The sequence below is a fragment of the Aspergillus sclerotioniger genome (genome assembly GCF_003184525.1).
Source record: "Aspergillus sclerotioniger CBS 115572 chromosome Unknown BO94scaffold_9, whole genome shotgun sequence".
NCBI lineage: Eukaryota > Fungi > Ascomycota > Eurotiomycetes > Eurotiales > Aspergillaceae > Aspergillus > Aspergillus sclerotioniger.
The window spans coordinates 295,084-316,715 of NW_020290999.1; the positions used below are offsets into that span (position 1 = coordinate 295,084).

Below are 21,632 nucleotides of genomic sequence, written 5' to 3' on the forward strand. Positions count from 1 at the left end.
AGAAAGTGGTTTTAGGGTCGGCCTTCGCACAAAGGGAACATGCATAGTTGAATTTTTTATTTTTTTTTGGTTGCACCCCTTCAGGCTTTTCTTCTACACACTCTCTCTTGTCTCTTGGCCCATTCTTTTATTCTGCTTTCTGGGTGGTTGGGATTTATTGTTATTCAGATACCAATGGGAAATGCTTGTGATCGTCCAAACCGACTAACTAGGGTGACGTCAATTCACGGGGGCTGTTCCCCCGAGCTTCTCCTCTTTGCCCCTCTCTTTTCCAATAACTTGGACCCAGGGATCGGACCTCCTGCTTGCCTACCTGCCGGATATCCCGATGTCCACCGTTCGACGGTATATCCGACAGTCGGCATTTTGGAGACATAGGTCCGGAGGATCATGAAGATCCCTTCCCCAGATGACGAATGCTGCCCCTAAAGTCAATCCTATATGTAGGTGCCCTACTTCTCCCTATTCTTGCTCGTCTACCGATTCTACCCTTTGACTTAACTGTCCGCTACGCTATCCCATCCGACCACATGTCATTGTCTTTCACCGAAAGACCCCCTCAGGGGAGGATCCCCTACGCAATCCCGCAGCTGGAAGGAGAACGGATTACGATCCCCGGTAGCAAAGGAGCCTTTCGCATTCTGGCTTCATCCAAGCAGACCAATGGCCTCATGGCTGTATTCCAGAGCGGGGCAGTACTATCCGACGCCCCAGGATTCCACTACCATAACCACGCCCATGATGTCTTCCTGGTGACCAAAGGGTCATTAAAGCTATGGAACGGGGACAAGTGTCGGGTCATGGGCCCTGGTGATTTCGCATATGTTCCTCCAGTATGTTGGCTTGCGCTTCAACTCACTCAGTTGTCCTCGGCGACTAATTCTAGACGCATTCTAGACGGTGGTCCACAACCCGGAACTGCTAGGGCCACATACCGAGACCTATGGTGTCGTCACCCCCGGTGACTGGGTTGACTTCTTCCGATATGTGTCCGAACCCTACGACGGAATACTTGTCCCCGAGGATGATGACCGTGACCTCAAGTCATTGTTGATTCCCAAGGTGATGGCTGCGAAGCAGGACTTCGATGTGGTTTTCCAACCTCATTACCAGCCACCCGAGCTCGGGGAGTGGACCAAGGACGAGGAAAGACTCCCCGAGACCCCGCAACCCTACTTTCTGCGCGCCAACACGGGGCCCAAGTGGATGCTGGGGGGAGTCATGTCCCGCCCGTTTATCACGACCAGCCAGAGCAGTGGCGTCTGCGCAATTTCTAGCATTGAATCGTCCCACACTTACGGTGAAACCTTGCTCTCGAAATTCATGACCTTCCAGTCGGTCGATCACTGTCTGTGTGTCTTGGAGGGTACGTTGACTGTCCGCCTGAAAGACTCCCCCGAAGCGACCTTCCGTGAAGGAGAGACGGTGGTGATTCCTGCTGGGCAGGCGTTCGCCCTGGGGTTTGCCAGTCGGTACGTGCGGGTGTGGTCGTTCACCGATGGTGATGGGATTGAGACTTTGATTCATCGGTTGGGAAAGCAATTTGACGGCGCCGTCTTGCCCGACCAAGCGCCCGAATTGGACACAGCTGATGTCAAACCCGTAGCGGAGGCATTGGACGTGGCCATTGAACTATAACAGGGGAAAGAGAGAGAAGGGGGCGCAGGCCGGGCCAGTGGGTACGGGGAGTGTGGGGGACAGTTGCAGCAGCTCGCTAGCGTGGATGGCTCCCGACGATGTGACGATTATTGCTTAGTAGTAGTATTTTTGATACCTCTGAAATGTAACTTTGAAATCGGTCTTCCCTAGAAGGAAGGAAGGAAGGAAGGAAGGAACTCTCATTCTCCCTTGTTCTTTCCCCGCGGGGACCCCGCAGCGTTCGCACGTGACGCCACCGGTCGGAATTCCCGGCGCGCTTGGCTTCTCGGTTTCTCTTCAACTTCCCACCGACGGGCCTCGCCGTCAACACTCTCCTGCCCATCTGCTCGTCCCCAATTTCTATGGTCTCTCTCTACCGATGCGGTCGCCCCCCTAAATGGAGGATTCGCCCCCGATTATCATCGCCGAGGATGACTCTCTTCCCCCGCCCCGGGCCAAACGCCCCCGGGCGGCGCAAGCATGCGACCGGTGCAGGGCCAAGAAATACAAATGCGACGAGCAATATCCCTGCTCGCACTGCAAGAGTCTGTCACTACACTCCCCGATCCTTGCCCTAGCAGCTCACTAATCCCCGTAGAAAGCCAACTCAACTGCGTTTACCAAGGGAACTATCGCCAACGTGAAAGTAGCAGGTCTGCGAGGTACGGACGCTGCCCTCTATCTACTATATCTATATATTACCCGGGCTGCTAACTCTTTGACCAGATACGTCGCGGATCTAGAGCGCAAAGTCGATGAACTTACGGCCAGATTATATCTGGCAGAGTTGGGGATTACCTCCCAACAATCCCCATCGCTCCAGAAAGCCAAGGCAAGTTCGGGAACGCAGCAGCTGCCGCAAGTTGGCATCGAAGCGACCCCTTTGTCGCTGCCTCGTACTGGATCAACTCCACGGGAGGAGCCACCCTCTCTCTACGAAAACCACGACGAAGCTGGAGAATCGGTTGGGGATGAGATCAGTGAACTAAACCACCATACCAATGGCATCGAGTTTCATGGCAGTACTTCATCCGCAGCTCTCCTGGGCCATCTCCAGAAGGCTCGGGACCCGCAGCGACCATTAGAGCGACGGGATGCGCGCGCAGAGGAGTTGGGGTACTCAATTGTCTCGACGTTGCATAACTCGAGCTTTTCGCCCTCGGGCACTGGCTCTGCGCAGACCTTGACATTACGGGAACAGAACTATTATTTCGAACAGGCCCATGCCTTTATAAACGGCTATTTCGAGAACATACATTTCATTCATCCCCTTATTGATAAGGAGGACTTTTTGCTGCGAGCGCACGATCTTTGGTTCAACCGGAGTCTTCAGCCTGAGCCGTGTTTTATCGCCTTGTATCTGAGTATTCTGTCGTTTGGAGCGTTGGTTCGCGTCTGGGATGAAGAGAGGCTCGGTGGGTTGACCCGATTTGAATGGAGTAGGAAGCTGTTTGGTGAGGCCCAAATGTATCTCAACTACCTGCAGTTTTCGAACACCTTGGATACGGTGCAGTGCTTGTATCTTATGGTATGGGGTTATTTTCTCTATTTTCTCCTTTATAGGGTTGGACTGACCTTGTTTAGGCTAAGATTTGTCAGAATGAACTCAATCCGAACCGTGAGTGTGCATCTGGCGACTCAGTTCTCGACTAATCAAAATATCTTCTGATAGTGGCGTACATGTATTTGGGTCTGGCCATCCGCACATGTCTGGCTGCTGGATTCAATCGTGAGGTGCGGAGCTCGACGGAACAGCGGTCGGGCTGGATCTCAAAGACCTGGTGGTAGGTTCATCTCGGGCTTTGGGTTGAATCGCGCTAACTCCAGCAGGGGATTGTTCTCTTTGGAAATGTAAGCCTGGCTGTTGTATGGTGTTCGATCATAATCCTAACCTCTCGTCAGTGAGATGAGTTTCTCGGTGGGCCGTCCAGATACTCTGGGCATGGATGAGTATCACAACCGCGCGCTTCCTGAGAGAGATGAGTCCGAGTACGCGATCATCCCATGGATGGTGGATTTTGCGTACATCATTCGCAAGGTTTCCGTGCAGATATACCATTCGCGCATAACATTACAGGAGAAGCTTCATCTTGCTCTCCAAATCGAAACCGAGTTGGACCGATGGATGGCGAGACTGCCGGACAGGATTAAACCAGACGTTCTCCAGCGAGCAACAGCAGGCACATTGAGAGATCCCAAGTGGGCACGAAGACAACGCTTAGTTCTCGGTATCCGTAAGTGCTTTACTCCTCATCTTCTCCTCCCCCACATTCACTAAATATGCTGCCATGAAAGGCTATTATAACGTTAAGATGCTCCTATTCCGGCCATTCCTAAGCCACTTCACGCGCAAACTACGACACACCCCCATGGAGCTCGAGGAAACCATCGCCAAATGCCTCGACGCGGCGATGAAAACCATCCAGGTCATCTATGATATCTACCGTATCCACACCTTCTTCCGCTGCTGGTATGCCCTGTCCTCTCCACCTTATTCTCTCTGCCCATCTAACATAATCAGGTGGTACAACACCACGTATGTCATGTTTGCCACATCCACCCTCCTTCTCCCCATGTCCAAACTGGGTATGTGCGCAGAGACCATTCCACTGCGCCGGTCCGTCGAGATGGCCGTAGAGATCCTAGAAGCAATGGACGAGTCCGTCGTGGCACGCAAATCCGTCGAAATTATCAAACACTATCTGCGAGAGTTCCGGCCCATTGATGTGCAGACGACCGCTGGTAGTAGTGACGGAAATAAGATCGCGGAGTTTGCAGATCCCGGTTCTACCCAGTCGGGATTCGATATCCCTGTATGTTCCTCCCTACTTCTTCCCTTCCTGCCTTTCTCTCTCCCAATTCCAGCTCTTCAATATTAATTCTTGGATGCCTGATAGGAATGGGCCTACGGCTTCGGGTTCCCCGATTGTTCCTTCGAAGGGATAGCAAGGCTGTTTGATGATCTGGGGGGTCTTCCGATGCTAGACGGCTAATGTATTATTACTGGTTACTATGGTTAATTGCGTCGATTGTTATAGAGGGTTGTGTGAGTTGGTTCACCTTGTATATAGGTTGGGTTTCTTGGGATAGACGAATTACAGGTTCTGGTTTGTTCAAAACCTACTGAACCATTATTCTACTTTTGGATCGGCAATTAACGTAGAGTGCAGAGGACTTAGTTCTCAATTTAGTTACTATTCAGCCCGTCCCATCAGCCAGGATTTAAGTCCTACCCCATTTAAATATAGATGCGAAGTCTTCTTACTACCAAACAGCCCTGGATTCTGCACCACCACATTCTCCACCTCCTTAATTGCATCATATCCATATAACCACGGTTGAACCTCGGGGCATGTCCTATATCCCTCGTTAAATATCCAAAACTACTTTCTACAGCATCCAGAGCCAAGGCTGTACACGTAGATAGAAAGTACTAGTAGGGAAAATGGTACGTACCACCGACTCGGAAACGCCCCCTTAAGTTCCTTCCCTAACTGGGACAAGAAAATCTGGTCTCGTTTTTCTTGTTCTGGGCCATTGGGCATGTGGAAGTCGTTCCGCTGTTTTGGTTTTGGGTAAGTTAAAGTTTTCTTCTATTAAAGTTGGGAGATTCTTGACGAATGGGGGAAAGACGAACTTGCTTGAATGTCTCCCGGACGATGGCTTCGCCTCTGGATTTGCGCAGTTTCTCGTATAAACGTAGGATGTCAGGGAGGTCGGATTTCTTTTTCATGTGGCCTAGGAGGCTGCCGAGGACGGCGCCGTCTTCGAGGGAGGAGTTGGCGCCTTGGGCGAGGTAGGGGAGCATGGGGTGGCAGGCGTCGCCGCTTGAGGGTGGGGTTGGGTTAGTGGATGTGGTTTGGGGATAGGGGTGGGTGAGAGAGAAGGGTTACATGAAAACGAGGTTGGATTTGTCGTTGATCCAGGATTCCATTTCGGCGTCTGCGTGTGGTGGTTAGTGGAGTAGGGATGGATGGTGGGTGGTGGGCTTACGGTGCATCAGCTTCCATTTGTCAACGCCGTTTACGTAGCCTAGGAAGCGGGTTAAGCTATTGCATGTTAGTTGTTGGGGTTTGTCGATGGGTGCTGAGAGGAAAATGTTGGGAAGGCGTACATAGGATCCCAACCCACGAATAATCGCATCATTTCTTCCTGCGATCCAGCCTGTCGTGAGACGCCTGGGGGCAAGTCATCTGGTACTAGGAGGACAATATTCAACATCTTCCCCCCGCGTAGAGAATAGCCCACTGCATGTGCTCCAGGCCCGATCCAGAAATGCACCGTCGGGTTCTCAACCCAGGCTTTCAGATCTGGGTCCGAGATCTGGTCTGCTGTTAAGACAATTCGGTAGGCCAGATCTCCCGTAGGAATGGGATCGTCTTTCTTCCCGCCAAGGCATTCTCGACACCGAGACCAGAGCCCATCCGCAGCGACGATTAAATCACCTGAGATGGTCTTGCCCTTGAGGGTGGTTACTGTAGTGGTGTCAAAGTTAATAGAATCGACTCTCTCGTCAAGATGAAAGGTCACGCCTAGCTCCTTGGCCCGTGCATATAGAGCTTGTTGCAGGTCCACGCGATGAAGATCAATGAATGGTGCAGAGTACTTGGAGCGGATGTTCCGATCAAATGAGGCCTCGTGTGCGAGGACTTCGCCCGTATATCGATGCACTGTCAAGGATGTTGGCTCTGCAGCATCTTTCCATAGCTTTTCGGGGAGCTTCCAGTGTGAGAAGAGTCGGGAGGCGTTGGGGGTTATTTGGAGACCGGCGCCAACTTCTGCGAGCTCTTTGGCCTGTTCGAGAACTATGACGGTGTGACCGGACATGGTGCAACAAATGGCGGTCGCGAGGCCACTGAGGCCAGCGCCGACGATAATGATGTCGAGATGCGATTCATGGCGGCTCTACAGTCTGTTAGGAACGGTTCCAAAATGGCATGATACAGTACTGATTCAAAACACACCATTTTCGTCGTCTTATCGTCTCTCCAGATAATGCTGTTAAAGATGCCCATTGCAACAGGAGTTTCAAATGTGAAATTGCAGGGCGTGTTGAGGTTCCAAGACAGGGGAGAGTAACCCTTGCTGCTCTTTAAATCTAGAGTCGTCACGCTCCGTCGGAGCTTCACTTTCCCGCCGTCAAGCTCGACAATTGGTCCAGAACGGTCAAAAGGTCCTGGCAATCAGTTCAGCTGGGGCTCATTTGTAGGATCGCCCCGGAGAGCCCGGCTTTCCCGAATGTCGGGATATCCGAGGCGACGCAGCTGTAGCAGCTATCCGAGGGGTTGTTCCTGGTCATTTTGCTGGATTGACTGGATGCAGCTGGGCGATGAAGTGGAAGACCCGGAGACTTTCTTCACCTGGAGAATCAAGGCCAAAGATGCCCCAGGCAGGCGACCCCTCCTTCATCACGTGGGGCAATGGGGCTTTCGCCGTTTGGGAACGAACTACTGCCTCTCCGGCTTCCTGATCGCTTAGACTGTTGATCGTGGCCCCCAATCAAGAGCCCAAGCCTTTGTAAGTTTCAGGTCCTTTGCCTGCGTTGGCCTTCCTGTGTCCCATGTTACCCAAATTGTTGGCTGGAGAATTCGAGATGGTGTTCACATTCCACAGAACTATGAACTCTACCGATGGCCTGTGGCTATGCACTAAAGTAGTTGATAAGTTAACTCACCCCAGGGCCTCCACTTTGTATATTTGAGGCTAATAAGGTTAGTTTATCGGTCAGGATCTGATATGTCCACGCAGACATCCTATCCTTGGGTCGAGATGCACCTGAGACACACTCTCGACAATCACAACACAGACAACCTGCACAAAGCTAATCCACCTCATCCACTGGGCATGCTGAATTGATTATCAGGGAGAGAGGCGAAATTATAACGCATGATCTGTTCTCTCTGTGCATCCCTATCCACCAGACCTCGACCCTCCTAGTGCTCAGGGCCCGCAGAGTGATACATTTGACTACGAGATTTTTTGCGTTCAACGTGTGGAAGAACCGCAAGGCCTAGGTATCATTAGAATTCCAGAGCGGGGTCCACAAGCTATGTGGTCATCATACATAGGCATGTCCATCCCCTGGGGCGCTTCAGCCACTAACACAGATGCCTTTACTATTGCGGACGCCATATTGACTCGCCTAGTCACAGCATGGGCCTCTGTATACGACATTACCCAATCACTCAACGCCACTAGTAGATCCTTAACCCATTCCTTCTTATCACTGCCCATCTACAGTCCAGGATCTCAGGTGGTCCCGACCACTCGGTAAACCCGAGGGCCACATCCCGCGCTTGCGTGGCGTTTCATCTCCCCCATTCAGGAGATTCCAGACATATAGCCATGTGATGATCGAGTGGAGTGGGTGTGGGGTAAAAATCTGGGGAAGGACTGCAACTGCCGAAATGCCGATATATGAACCGCTTGATGCCTAGTTAAAGGACTTGGCATCGTATGATGTTCTCATTCCTGGTCAAAGTGAATACTGAGCCAGTGTGCGAATTTCCGGATTTCCGAGACAAGATGACCACAAAGGTGGATCCAAGGGTATGACACGCATTATCTGATTGAAGATATTAGGAAGTATGGCTAATTAACTGTTTACTGTCGTCAATTTGCAGCTCTTCCCCCGTCGAGTCCGATATGCAGCCCTTCTGACTGTCAATATCTTTGTCTTCTTGGGGAATATGTACTCGGTATGGGATTCCTCGAGCTGGTGCGTTCCATTTTTACAGATCAGCAGACTGACAGACATGTCAATATAGTCAGGAATAGCCACCGGCTTCGATTCCCTTGCCGCTGACCTCCATGTGGGCTACCAAAACCTTTCCGACTTGATCTCCTGGTCTGTCTTGTCCATGGGTCTTGCGAATCTCTTCTGGATGCCGCTGGCCCTGTGCTTCGGGAAGCGCCCGATCGTACTTGTTTCCATGGCCATGTTTGTTGCAGGGACAATCTGGACCGTTGTCGCAAAGGACTATAATAGCTTGCTGGGGGCGAGGGTCTTTGCTAGCTTTGGTACAACATCCGGGGTCCTCTAAACCATTGATATTGCCTATGCTGATTTCTACAGGATATGGATCGATCGAGTCATTGGGCCCGAGTATTCTTGCTGGTCCGTACTCTCTCTACCATCGAAAACTTCACATTCATATATGTGGACCAAGGGCGGTGCTAACCAGCCTAGATATGTTCTATGAACGCAACTACTCCAGTGCAATGGCGCTTTATGCGCTTTTCCTCTCTGCCGGCTCCCAAGTCGGTCCCCTTATCGCCGGTTACCTTGTGGCTGCCCGTGGCTGGCGCTGGTTCTTCATATTGTGTCTCATCGTTGCAGCCGTTAACCTCGTGACCACCTTCTTCTTTCTACCGGAGACACTCTACAAACCTAGTGCAGAGGATCAATTGGAGGTCGAAGATAAAGAAAAGCATGACATCTTTCAAAGCCACATCGAGGCTGTCGCGGAGGCCAGCGCAGGCCGGCAGCCGCAACAAGAACGGTTCTCCTACGGTGATCATTGGAAGGGCTTGTTTAAAGTTGGTTTGTCAGATGCAGCAAAGGAAAAGGGCCTTTTCAAGCATCTGGCTCATATGTTCTGGCTGCCATTGCCAATGCTTCTGGTACCCGGTGTACTGTTGGCTTCAATGATGTACGGGGTTGTGCTAGGGGCGTAAGTATTCCTGCCGGCTATTTTCTCATCAATGAATGTTCTCTGACCCTTCTATGCCGACAGAGTGGTATCCATCTCCACCCTCTCCGCCGACCTCTTCTCTCCTCCTCCATACAACTTCTCCTCTGCCGCTCTCGGTCTCTTCGCACTCGGCAGCTTCGTGGGCATTCTCGTCGTTTGGCCCATCGCCGGTCCTCTAACTGATGGTCTTTCCAACTATCTCCGCACACGCAACAACGGTGTTCACAAGCCCGAGCATCGAATTCCCGCCCTTATTGTCCCTTTTCTCATTTCGCCAGTCGGACTGGTCGTTTTCGGATACACTGTCTCCCGCCAGATGCAGTATGTTGCACCGGCCGCAGGCTCGGCCATGTCTGCAGCAGGTTTGACAATAGTCCCTTCAGTGATGCTGTCGTACATCGTTGATTCATATCCGCACACCAGCGCTGAGGCCTTAGTCTTAGTAAACACCAGCAAGAATGTGGTTGCGTTCGGGTTGAGCAAGGGATCGGTAGACTGGATGACCAATCAAGGAGTCGACAAGATGTTCTATGAGTTCGCTGGGATCCAATGGGCGGTCTTGGCTTTGGGAGTACCGCTATACTTTGTTGGACCGTGGATCAGGAAAAGGACTTCAAAATACTTTTAGTCATATATGATGATTAGCTTCAATGTACTTAACCTGGGGTAGATCCGTCACCCTTTCCTGTTAATGATATTGGCGAGCCAAGGTGGCCATTTGTTGAATTATTTCCGCCATTGGGTGAGACACGCTCCAGCGAGACGTGATTGTCTTAAGACTGATTTGAAGAGAGTTCATTTCATTGAGGAGATGAATTTTGTTTCCGTCAGCAGCCGCGTGATAAAGGTATCGATTAATGTTGGGATCGCCGCCAGATGAACCAGACCAGATATCGTGCCAATGAATATCTTCTTGAACATAAATGGTCTCTTCTCGAGCTAGACACCACCCACCTATGACAATTGCCGACGCAAAGATAGCAGCGGGAATATGAGGTGCATGAGCTAATTTGAACGGAATCTGATCGACAATCCGATTGATGGCTAGTGCGTGGAGGATCGCTCGAGCAGCATTTGTGCTGCTAGCCCACCGCTTTAGGTCAAATAATAGATGATCTTCTTTGTTCACCATTCCTCCGAGGGGTTGTTGGAGGCCATATGCGCGACATATCCTTGTACACAGAGACGCAGATGAAACGGCGAGTTCGAGGCAAACGGTGTGCCAACGGAGCGTGAGTTGAAAATTATCTTCATGAACAGCTGACCTTTTAGAGAGGTCTGTATCATAGATAATAAGCAGGGCTTGGGCAATCTGCTTTTCAGAGACTGTACCAAATACCGGCCCACTGGTTTCATGAAGATCTGATACAAGGGACTGTAGGCCCTCGATGATAACAAAGGTCGAAAATCCCGAAAGAGGTGGTGTAGAGAACGTCTGATCTGGTGAGAATATAGAGACATAGACTTCGCTAAAGGGGTGTTGGGTAGAGCTTGACTTCTCCATCTCCAGGAGCCAGTCATCTGCGGTCTTAGCAAGAAATGCCGCGTCGGAGCTCGCCGTTTTTATAGAGTTTATCAGATGACGTGTGCTGGCCGGGGACCCTGAAGCCTGTGATATTAAACCATCGAGAATATAATGGCCTAGAATCGCTCGTCGTCTGGTTTCAACAGTGGCCCATTTCATCCATGCCGTGTGCTTCTTCGGAAGAGAAGCTTCTTGCCCCGGAATCTGATCCTGCTGCATGTCTTCCACGACGTACATACCAGATGTGCGTGCCCAGTAGAATCCAAGTCCATGCCATACAAATGCAGTCTTCCGTATGTTTTCGTTGCTTGAGAGTAACGCATATAGCTGCCCTAAGAGTGCGGTCAAGACCAACTGGACACCGTCACAAGCATCTCTAGGCCCTCTTAGGCTACTTAAAGTCTGCCAGGAGGTCGCTACGGCGGTATGACCCAGTCGCCAGAGCATCTCCCCTTTCTGGGCTGAATCCGGTAGGCACACAAATAAAGACCCTAGTGCTACCATGTTCAACAGGAGTGGAGGAATGGTCTCCCGTGTTGCAAACGTCGGCTCGTGTATAACAGGAAAACATGGAGACAGCCGCTTCAAGAATTCCTGCAAGCAAGCATCGAGAAATGCAGACGTAATTCCCGAGCTATGCAATTCTGAGTTAAGACGTTTGGATAGATCTTCTATCAACCTATAGCTCTGCTGCATGGCTACCTTTCCAGGCTCTTGCTGAGCAATGCCCTGTTCCTCTGTAGAAAGGAGGTTCGGACCATTGGATACTTGCAGCTGCGGCTGATTAGGGAAGTCCGTCAATGGTAAGGGAATGGCTGACGGGTCCCAGAAATCCGGCATAAACCAATCCAGCAAATTGTCGGGTTCCAACAACTCTTGATTTCCAGGCAATGAGTGCTCAAATGGAGACATGTCCAAAATCCTCTGCGCAGATTCTTTAGGACTAGGCAAATGGCCCTCTGTAGGACCATCTACTGGTCGTCTTGCATCTGAGGAGACGTCGGCTTGGGAACGAGCATGGAGCCTCTTGTGCCGGCCAAGAACGTCCCCTCGGCCAAATCTCCTACCACACTCCTCACAGCGGAAAGGCCTGGTGTTGGTGTCTATGCGGGGTGAATATCATGCAGTAACTGTGGACATCATCCGAGCAACCTACGAGTTCGCTCATGTCTCTGAGGGTAGTCAATAACGGGACTCCGGCAATAAAAGGGAGTCAGTACGTACTGTGAGGTGCTCGAATTTGGAATAAGACCTATTGCATTGCTGACACTTGAATCTTTTGGCTCGATCCATTAGTATGAGGCCGTGCAGATAAGACTGGCTAGCAGGGGCTGTCAAAAATTGCGGGGAAAGGAAGGAATCTGGAGGACGGAAGAGTTCGGATGCGGAGAGAACCAGACTATTTATATGGGACCCGTCGTGACCGCCTTCCGCACCATTCAGGAAGGCGCCTCATCCCAAACTCATCATGGACCGATATGAATTGGTGCAATGCTTTATCTAACTGCAAAATGCATCCGATACAAACAATGGTGCATATCATAGGTGGTGATCCTTCATTAAGACAACCATTGAAAAGAACAAGGGAACGCCGAATGCTACCCATTATGTGCTCCCGACACCAGGAACGCCTTTTGATCTAGAAAGTCGCTTTGGCTTCAGCTAGCGACCGCTAGCTGCGCCACCAAATCCGATGCCACATCGAGGAACGGATAAGGGCTAGTGACCTCCTTTTCCTTATTCCGGAACCGCTTGCTGATGGGATGCCAGTCGGTGTCGCCTTCGCCGCGGATCACATTCTGATACCCATCGCACTTGAAATCGACCATGTAATTATTCTCTTCCAGCTGATACAGCTGTATGTCGACGAAAACCCACACTCCGTAAGAGATCCGTGAAATGGACAGATGCTGCGTTGCAGATGACGGCCCAGAGATGCTCGCATGCTCCGGGGTTAGATTCCTGTCGTCCAAGGATGCCGGGGCACTAGAAAGGTTGAAGCGGCGGCGGAGTTCTTCCAAATCACTTCTGCTGCTATGGACACTAGTTGACGGACCTGGGGCTCTGACGCCTTCTTTCAGAAGGCGGGCTCGTATGAACCACGGGTCTTTTGGAATATAGTAGTCAGGTGGTAAGTCAGGATACTTGCTCTGCAGCGGCAGGGGCTGATCTGGATCTGGTGGAGGTACTCCTATTTGCAATCCTTCTGGAGGGTATATTAGATTTCTGACTAAGGAAATCCGGGATGGACTTACCTGCACCGGTGGGCTGGATTTCCCAGATCCCGCCTTGGGCTTCAATAGCTTTGTAGAGATAAAGCATTGCCTCGTACGGTTGATTGCGTGAGCGAATACCAAACTGCCATTTGCGGGATTTTTTGGGTTGGTGCGGGGCACTACGACCTCCAGGCGGCTCCAAACGTAGCTTCTCCAGGTCGATAATACTACGAGAATGTGGCTTCAAAGCTCTTGCTGTCGCTTCCTGCTCCTCCGGCGAGCGTCCGCCACGGCGCGAGTCCCCTTCGGACTCTGGGCCACCTTGCGCTTGCTCTTCCAACAATCGGTCGGCGGCTCGCATTCTTTGCTCCCGTTCGCGCTGTTCCATGAGTTGGTCGTGGACATAAGGTAGACTTGTTGGTAAAATTCTGACATGGCTCACACGTGGAGCATTTAAGTCGTCGGAATCGCTCTGCTGGGGTAGTTGAAAGGTTTGGCGCTGCGAACCACTCCGAGTCCTTGTAGAAGGCGCAGGCGGAGTTCCCGGGGTAGGAGAAGGAGCAGGAGTCGGTCGTCCGCTCGTCGCTGGGGGCTTTGAAATTCGATCGGGGGGCGGAGAGGGTGTTACAGGGGCCCCCATCATGTTATCATCAGTTGGTGCTGAAGGATGTCAGCAAGCTTCACGCAAAACAGAGACAAAAGCGGCGACAAGGCGCAAATGAAAGCGATTGCAGTACTCACAATTCGTCTGCATCATCTCATTTTCCATGATAATGAAGAAAGCATCTTTGATGGCGCTAGGCTCGGGGTTCTTCAAGGCATCCTCGATGTCATCGCGAGCATATCCCATACTCCTCTCCAGCTTAGAAATGGCCACCTGGTGGATCTTGTGCTGCACCGATAGCGGCTTACCCGGAGCCAACTTACGCGGGTCTATGGCTTTGTTCGGATCCACCCCTGTAGCAATGAATTCTTCGGGTGGTGGCTGTAGATATTTAGGTAGGTCTTGAAGAAACCACGGGTCTTGACGAATCTCGGGGATGGTTAGTCTATGAACAGGGTGTACCTGCAACATTGACCTAATTAACCGAGCAGCTCCGGACGATATGTAGGCGGGCATATGAAAGTTGCCCGCAGCAATTTTCTTGAAAAGGGCCGGTATATAATCGTCGTCAAACGGAAGCCTTCCCACCAACAGCACGTAGAGGATGACACCGCAGCTCCATACGTCCACCTCCGGTCCCGCGTACAGCTTTCCGGAGATAACCTCCGGCGCTGCATAGTTGGGGCTACCACAACTGGTCTTGAGGAAATTTCCATCCGTCATGATATTGCTCAGACCAAAATCTGCGATTTTGACATTCTTCTCACTGTCAATCAGAAGATTTTCCGGTTTGAGGTCACGATGCACGATTTTATGGCGATGACAGTACTCCACGGCACATATGATCTGCTGGAAGAACTTGCGAGCTTCGGCGTCATTGCACCGACCTCTCTTTACCAGATAATCGAAAAGTTCCCGCTCGGCATATTCCAATACCATGACGATATCGGTTTTAGTAGCAATGACGGTGTACCTGTCAGGAGAGGAGTGAGTCAGCCATTGTCAAAGTTTCCGAGACGAGTTGCTTTCTCATTGCAGCTGGGACGGGGTATAGTACAATTTGATGATATGAGGGTGCCGCAGCAGTTGGAGGTATTGGATCTCACGTTCGACACGGCCAACCATGTCTCTAGACAACAATTTGCGCCGGGGGATGATCTTAAGGGCGACCTGGCGACCACTCGGCTGGTGAATTGCCAATTTCACCTTGCCGAATGAGCCCTCCCCCAATATCTTCACCGTCTGATACTGATCGAGGCGCTGCATGTCTCTGGTGGTTGCCGGGGATTGCATCGGAGGCTCGCCGCCCTTTCCGATCGGGCGGGATGGCGGAGGCATCGCCATGGCGGGAATGTTCGAATTGGGAGGAGGATTGGTCCCGCCGGCACGGTCGCGAGGGTCACGATTGTCGCGAGGGCGATTGGGGTTGTAGGGTGGGAGTGAGACAGAGAGGTCCTCGTCGTCAAAAGCAGCGGCCATCCTGACGGAGACTGGAGGTTGACGGCCGACGTCGGTTCGGGAAGGACGGGGAGGACAACGTGACGTGATGGATTTTGGCCGGAGGGGTGGTGGTCCCGCGCTTGGGCAGATTGCCTTTTCACCTTCCTCGTTTTCTCCCTCCCCTTTTTCCTGATGGTAGACTGACTGATTCGTGGGATTCGGGTTGACACCGCACTAGCCCGTGTTCGACCTTCGATGACCCCAATAAAGATATGACTAGACTCTACCCAGAGGAGGAGGGGGCAGTGGTGGATGGACGATCGCTCTTCCAGTTCCCCCACAACCGGTCAGGTTTGCTGGAAGTGGAGCGCTTGGAGAATCGGTCTGGTCGACACCGACAACATCAACAACGCACCAGCTAGCGGGGCGGACGGAGGGGCGGAGAGGTTGGAGGAGAGCGGGAGGGGGTTGGGTAACCGTGGTTGCGGCGTGACGTGCTTATTTATTCTAGATGGTTAGATAAATTAATCGATCGGTCGGTAGGGGAAACTAGAACTAATCTACTACGTACTGCAACTCCTCAAACGAGGCCGAGAAAGCAAAATCGAGAAAGGTGACTTGAGCATCCACAACGGTAAAAAGAATCCTGACAATGGGGAAGGGACAGTTGAATGGAGAGGAAAAAACGGGGCAGGTTAAGGCTAATCCATTTTCCTGTTAGCAATTTAGCACAGACACCGTGCTGGATGGTGGGATCATGAGTCTATTGGATTCGGCCGGGGAATTATAATTAAACCCTCGGAAATTGACAGTAATCATGGTTCATCGAATTATTTCCCCATCTTTCATTCTTTTGATATAGGGATGAAATTATTTCTTATGAATACCCCCTCACTGCAGTTAACGGGAGTATCCTTTCAACAATATAGTAACTTGTCTACGATGAGTGAGGCGCTGGTAGTAACTGTACCTAATATACAGGAATACCAGATCGCAGACACAAATGCTCAAAGATACCACCATATTTGGTAACTATCTCTGCACTGTTTCTGTTCGTCAAACAATGGAAATATCAAGAGATGATGAACACCGGACTTTCTATTTTGACGTAGAAATGATAGGGTCTTCTGGTAAGATAATATATATGTTATCTGGAGATCCTCTCCCATGCTTATCCGATCATCATTCTGCATAGTGTCTCGCAGATTTTCACATATTTACAGTATCTGTACTCTGATACTGTCTGTGCTTTGTATAAACCCCTTGGCCCATAGATTGTATATATGTCTGTATTGTAGCTGTATGCTACAAGTTTTATACGCAACTTCATCCCTCTGAGTCCAGACATGTTTATCGCACATTAGCATTCTGCCATTTTTATATACATACCATCTATGGCACATCCTTGATTAGTATATGCCAACGGTATATAAATTTCAGCTCACATGGCAACTTCTGTAGTCAACAAACAATCTGTCGAAAAGCACACTAAGTACTATCTCTTAGTTATTTGTAAAACCCCAATAATTTGATTCTGTCTGAACCGCTAATACCGTGAATATTTGCCATTTTGGAGAGAATCGAGAGAAATTATAGTAGTAAAGTAAGCCACACCGTAGCAGTACTGCATGATGAGAATCAGAGCATATTTCTGGCCTTCTGCAGGCAACAGGTTGGACCGTCTAGGCTTGGCAGCCGCATGTCATGTGGTGGGGAAGCTCTCCCGATCGACTAAACGGCCCTCCACCACCACCGGCGTATGGTTTCCACGCGCTGACAAGCCTTGCTACTACTGCTCCCACTTGGCTAGCTGTCTTATTGCGACAATAATCTTCTTTCTTAATTTTACAAATCTGCTGTGATTTATTTGGTGAAATCGAGAGCGGAGGCTCCGACATGGCCTCCGAACCAACAGAGGAAGCTATTGCGAACTTCGTGAGCTTCACTAGCTCAACCCGCGAACAAGCGATTAGCTTTCTCAAGGTGAGTTTCAATTAAGCAGGTTATAATGCGATGCAACTGACCGACATGGGCTGCAGGCCAATAATTTAAATTCGAATCAAGCTATTAATGCCTACTTTGAAGATCCCACGGGCCCTCAGACGCAGGTGACGTCCTGAAACTGCGCTTGGTTTGTTGGGAGCATCGACTGATTGTCGGACTTGTGACGATATAGTCAATCAGCTACCAAGATGACTCCAACGTGCCCTGTATGGTTGAACCTTTTTTGCGAGGCGGAATGGATGTGATTTTGTACTGACAGGTGTATCTTGCAGTGTTCCAGATCGAGCACTCCGACCCGGCCCCTGGCTCCTCCATCACCGCTCCTTCACGCCCACCGTCAACGCTGAACCTAAGTGAACAAGGATCTAGCGCAGAGTATCAACAGAGTACCCCTGCACCTACACAGAACACCAACGGTGAGGGAATATTGTGGGGTCTCACGTCTACTAGGCTGACTCCCTTATCTATCAGATGTCAACAAAGGCCTATCTTTGGCTGAACAGGAGGAGCGCGAATTACAGCAAGCCATGGCTATGTCTTTGAACCAAAATCTTGGGCAACAGGAGACAGGTGTTACAACAAATGAAGCAAAGTTTGCTCGGGCCACCCGCGACCACTATGATGAAGGTGCTTGGGCAATGACGCTGTTCAACTCCAGCGCTCGTGAGATCATTGTTAGTCCCGATCCAGCGGACCGCAGGAGACGGGAAGAAGAGCCAGCTTTCATTCGTCCGGCCCAAGACAATATATACCTGAGTGGACTATTAACGATCCTGCATTCTATTCCACTGGCGAGAGAAGCTCTTATGCTAAGAAACCGACTTCTTCCGAATTATGGTCATGACCCGCAGTGGTGGAACGGACAATTAATCAACCTTCCCAAGATCGTTACTATCCACGACGCACAGGACGGTGATACTGAGTGGGATGATATCATTTACGAATCTCAGCGGATAGTAGCATTCTTGGACTCTACAGACCGCGCGTTTGGTAGCGTTGATGCGCTGGCAAGTCTGAAAAACATGTCTAGCTACGATTCGGAAGGCAGCGTCGGCAGATTCTTGGAATCTTGGCAGAGCGCTGCAGTCCGAGCGGACCCGGACAATCAATTGGCGACTATCTTCTCATCGACTGCCTATAAACGGCCTCTCTCGATATATGACACACCATTGGATAAGGAATTTTTTTTGCTGGATGCATTTGTGGAGCACGATCATGGCCAAACTCTCTATGATGTTCTAGATCGCACCATGTGGTCCGATAGACCGGGGGAAGATCTTGACGACGTATGGCTGGAACATGTCGCCGAGGTCTTCACAATCAAGCTGGAAGGCGCTGACAAACCTGTCGACGTGAAAATCCCCGCAGTTTTCTATCCTGATCGATATCTCGCAGCCAGTCGAGATCGGGCGCGAGAGTTCCGTGCGCAGAGGCTCCGGGTACACGAGAAGATCTTCAAGCTAGAGAGTCTGATGGGTCGCTTCTCAACCTCAAAGTTGGCCATTCACAAAGGAATGACATCTAGGGAGACCCTAGAGAAAGCTGCTGTTGCCGTTTCCTCAACGCTCCCCAAGAGCCTGTCCAACAACACGACAGCTTTCACTCCTGATTCAGCCAATGCCGAGGCACAGAGACTAACAAATGAACTGAGAGCGATATCTAATAAAATAGAAACCAAGCTCAAAGGTATCGATCCGGAGGCCCTCACGATTGCCCCTGATTACGCTAACTGCAACTCGGAACAGAACTGGAGGTCAAGAAACAAAATGCTCTGGAAAGCCTTCGGGGTTATTCTAATATTCTCACCGAAGCTTCTTCTTCCGGCGAATCACCGCATCATAAGTACACACTGCGAGGCGTTTGCACTGAGCCTCATGTGACCTACGTCCTACGGCGCTGTGTGCCAGACGGCCCCACGAACGAATCAGAACCCGCGACAACTAACGAGTACCAATGGTGGCGGATCAGCTTTTCAACAGACGATGCAAAGAATCGACAGGCCGAGGCAAACCAAGAAAGCAAAGCTGCTTTACACAATTCCGATGTCATCGGATACACCGCACGCAAGGTCAGGGAGGTCGAGGTTCTTCGAGCGGCCCGCGAAGAGTCTAAGAATGTCTTGCTTGTCTACGCCAATAGCAATGCAATGGATTTGAAGGAAGAGTCTGCCCCCCGTCAACTTCAAGTAAGGTAGCATATAATTGGCGGAGAGAATGTTGGGGCTGACAGTGGACTAGGACTTTGTACACATAGACAACCAAGCATTCGAGGCCGAATGTGATGAAGCAGGTATTACTAAGAACCAGACTAACCAGATCCCTGCATTGAGCGCTTCTGTCAGTGACCCAGAGACGGCACGTTGAAGACTCGGAAAATCACATGCTGACGCATTCAACAGGAACCGCTGGATCAACAACGAGGTCGTACGACACAGAACGTGAATGTGTTTGACTACCAGGTTCCATCCTTTGATGAAGGAATGGGCCGGGGACAGGAGATGGAAGAAGTGAGTGGACGTCCTTTGCTCAGCCGAAGTAGCACAGCCGGACCTGTGCAACCTTCGCAGAATGCCGATGCGATGTGGGACCAGGTCGACGAAAAGGCGACATGAGACTCCGGACGGAGGTCTCGACCCGTAGTTACTGTCATTTAGATGGATATCAACGCTCTCGCAAGCTAGATATTTCCCTAACTGGATAGAAGGCCAAAAATAAGAACAAATATAAGTTGATCGGATTAGGATCAACAGGGTTCAGTTTGACCATTGTTTGGGGTTAGGACGCGCCCCCACGTGTCACTGGTGATGCTGTATGTTACGTTTGCATTGCCTCGGGGGTTCCAAGACACCTCCCTGAACACTACTGAGAGCCGTGGCTCAAACAACATTGTTGGCCAACAAGAAATCTCTCTACAGCCTGCACAATGACCCTCGAAAATGGTACGGTCGCTGGCGCCACGATTGAGCTCCTCGAGACTCGTCTTCGGCGCCTCACATATCTCCTCACCGGCGATGCAAACTGGACCGGCAATCCCACGCCGCCCGCGAAGCCAGCTTCTCTGGATGACAGCGTCTCGCGCCGCCTTCTGCGCCTGGAGAGGGAACTGGAAAGGCTGAGCAGAAACATCCCCGCCGTTCGGGATGTCCTTAGTCTCCGTACAACTCCCTGATAGACCGCAGACTATGGGCGTGTACGAATGATACTGACATTTCGGAAACTGACCAGACGACCGCTTCCCCGATCTCTTTCGCCCAACGCCCCCAAAATCACTCCCCGAGAATTTGTCGACACAAAACCTCGCCTCAGTCGTGTTATCCTATGCCTCTGCATTTCCCGAAACTGCCTCCCGGCTTACCTCGTTGAACGATCTCCCCATCCCCGATGCTGAGACATCGGCGTCGCTTATCCAGCTACAACCTCGCTTGGACCAGTTGGCGCAGACTCAGGAGGAACAGGCCAAGAAAATTTCCGAGCTACGTGTGCGATCGGCAAGACTTTTGCAACGATGGTACGAAGTGGCGCTAGTCAGTGGCGGCGATTGCTGGGCTGAATGGGAAGGGAGACTGGAGGATGTGGAAAGGGAGGTCAAACGGGAGGAAGTGGTACGGGAGCGGAGAGCAAAGGAATTGTGAGGTCGGATTGCTTTTTCCTTTTCCCCGTTTCTCTTAGCGTGTATGACTTATGATACCACTTTGATTCTCTTGTTCCGGCATATGTTGATGGGCAAATACGATCGTATCTGGGACCTGACTGGCCTAGGTGTTGCTTTGCGTGTAATCTTGGAGTCGACGGGCCATCTATTTGGAGGCAAGGATGCGATAACGGTTACCATATGAAGAAATCATACATAACACACGGTTCATTATTCTCTTAGGTATGAAACAGAGCGGGCTTTCGGGGTCGAACAAAGACCGGCAGTCGGGTGTTGTATACCGATGCACAGTGAGGATCTGGACCCTCGGCAGAACTGATCGACCAAGCCGGGACCCGGACGGAAGAACGGCATTACGGAGGACATACTTTACACAGTACGAAATAGGTAGTAGATAGGCATCATGTGCCGTGGGTAGAAGGCGTGGCTCATGCTCATTTCAAGGAGAAATCACCTTGCCTTCGGAGATACATACATATGTACACAAGTCATAAGTATCGGAAGGGGGCCCACAGGGATCCGACCCGGTACTTTTTTCTTTGTGATTTCAACCCTTGCATGTATCTGCTGCACCGCGCTGTGATTGCCTGATACTTATCTATCTGGTACTTCACAGTACAGGTGTGTGGGAGACTCGTCGAACATTCTTTGGTATTGGTTTAAAATCCATCTCATGGTCAGGCTGTAACACGAGATATTATTTTTGTAGTGATGAATGGATCATTGGAAGGTTCAATAATTACGCATCGGGCACAGCCAGTGTCTTACATGGTTACTAAGTTACTATGTTAACTAACTACTTAACTAGTTACTCCGTAGTTGATTACTAACTATGCCTGTGATGCGTCAGCAGTACCTAG

General features: G+C 50.7%; 7 protein-coding genes across 7 annotated transcripts; 4 read left to right on the forward strand and 3 right to left on the reverse strand.

Moving 5' to 3' along the window:
• Nucleotides 1-530: 530 nt before the first annotated feature.
• Nucleotides 531-4,631, forward strand: BO94DRAFT_555227 (RmlC-like cupin; the record flags this gene model as incomplete). The annotated part of the gene is made up of 11 exons (XM_025613777.1): nucleotides 531-833; nucleotides 898-1,620; nucleotides 2,042-2,187; nucleotides 2,365-3,166; nucleotides 3,223-3,256; nucleotides 3,311-3,422; nucleotides 3,469-3,489; nucleotides 3,541-3,872; nucleotides 3,934-4,108; nucleotides 4,160-4,451; nucleotides 4,536-4,631. The coding sequence occupies 11 exons, from the start codon at nucleotides 531-533 to the stop codon at nucleotides 4,629-4,631; spliced, it is 3,036 nt and encodes a 1,011-aa protein (XP_025469108.1).
• A 201-nt stretch (nucleotides 4,632-4,832) lies between these two features.
• BO94DRAFT_573827 (putative monooxygenase) lies at nucleotides 4,833-6,653 on the reverse strand (the record flags this gene model as incomplete). Its single annotated transcript, XM_025614988.1, has 7 exons — nucleotides 4,833-4,995; nucleotides 5,095-5,198; nucleotides 5,276-5,465; nucleotides 5,532-5,580; nucleotides 5,632-5,687; nucleotides 5,753-6,543; nucleotides 6,603-6,653. 7 exons carry the CDS (start codon nucleotides 6,651-6,653, stop codon nucleotides 4,833-4,835), a joined length of 1,404 nt encoding a protein of 467 aa, XP_025469109.1.
• Nucleotides 6,654-7,790: 1,137 nt separating this feature from the next.
• On the forward strand, nucleotides 7,791-9,960 carry BO94DRAFT_622831 (putative MFS transporter; the record flags this gene model as incomplete). Its single annotated transcript, XM_025617105.1, has 6 exons — nucleotides 7,791-8,187; nucleotides 8,262-8,336; nucleotides 8,406-8,658; nucleotides 8,714-8,755; nucleotides 8,828-9,311; nucleotides 9,375-9,960. Exons 1-6 carry the CDS (start codon nucleotides 8,095-8,097, stop codon nucleotides 9,958-9,960), a joined length of 1,533 nt encoding a protein of 510 aa, XP_025469110.1. The 5' UTR covers nucleotides 7,791-8,094.
• Nucleotides 9,961-9,990: 30 nt separating this feature from the next.
• On the reverse strand, nucleotides 9,991-12,229 carry BO94DRAFT_390237 (uncharacterized protein). Its single transcript, XM_025607317.1, has 3 exons — nucleotides 12,082-12,229; nucleotides 12,014-12,029; nucleotides 9,991-11,960 (listed from the first exon to the last, which is right to left on the reverse strand). Exons 1-3 carry the CDS (start codon nucleotides 12,148-12,150, stop codon nucleotides 10,021-10,023), a joined length of 2,025 nt encoding a protein of 674 aa, XP_025469111.1. The 5' UTR covers nucleotides 12,151-12,229; the 3' UTR covers nucleotides 9,991-10,020.
• A 1-nt stretch (nucleotide 12,230) lies between these two features.
• BO94DRAFT_390236 (Pkinase-domain-containing protein) lies at nucleotides 12,231-15,274 on the reverse strand. The gene is made up of 4 exons (XM_025607316.1): nucleotides 14,735-15,274; nucleotides 13,815-14,650; nucleotides 13,113-13,733; nucleotides 12,231-13,063 (listed from the first exon to the last, which is right to left on the reverse strand). The coding sequence occupies exons 1-4, from the start codon at nucleotides 15,154-15,156 to the stop codon at nucleotides 12,516-12,518; spliced, it is 2,427 nt and encodes an 808-aa protein (XP_025469112.1). The 5' UTR covers nucleotides 15,157-15,274; the 3' UTR covers nucleotides 12,231-12,515.
• A 1,589-nt stretch (nucleotides 15,275-16,863) lies between these two features.
• BO94DRAFT_488999 (uncharacterized protein) lies at nucleotides 16,864-19,858 on the forward strand. Its single transcript, XM_025609080.1, has 8 exons — nucleotides 16,864-17,100; nucleotides 17,157-17,225; nucleotides 17,294-17,327; nucleotides 17,394-17,537; nucleotides 17,593-18,807; nucleotides 18,867-19,306; nucleotides 19,359-19,457; nucleotides 19,520-19,858. The coding sequence occupies exons 1-8, from the start codon at nucleotides 17,014-17,016 to the stop codon at nucleotides 19,730-19,732; spliced, it is 2,301 nt and encodes a 766-aa protein (XP_025469113.1). The 5' UTR covers nucleotides 16,864-17,013; the 3' UTR covers nucleotides 19,733-19,858.
• Nucleotides 19,859-19,888: 30 nt separating this feature from the next.
• Nucleotides 19,889-20,867, forward strand: BO94DRAFT_390397 (putative nuclear distribution protein RO10). The gene is made up of 2 exons (XM_025607318.1): nucleotides 19,889-20,275; nucleotides 20,346-20,867. The coding sequence occupies exons 1-2, from the start codon at nucleotides 20,044-20,046 to the stop codon at nucleotides 20,750-20,752; spliced, it is 639 nt and encodes a 212-aa protein (XP_025469114.1). The 5' UTR covers nucleotides 19,889-20,043; the 3' UTR covers nucleotides 20,753-20,867.
• Nucleotides 20,868-21,632: the final 765 nt, after the last annotated feature.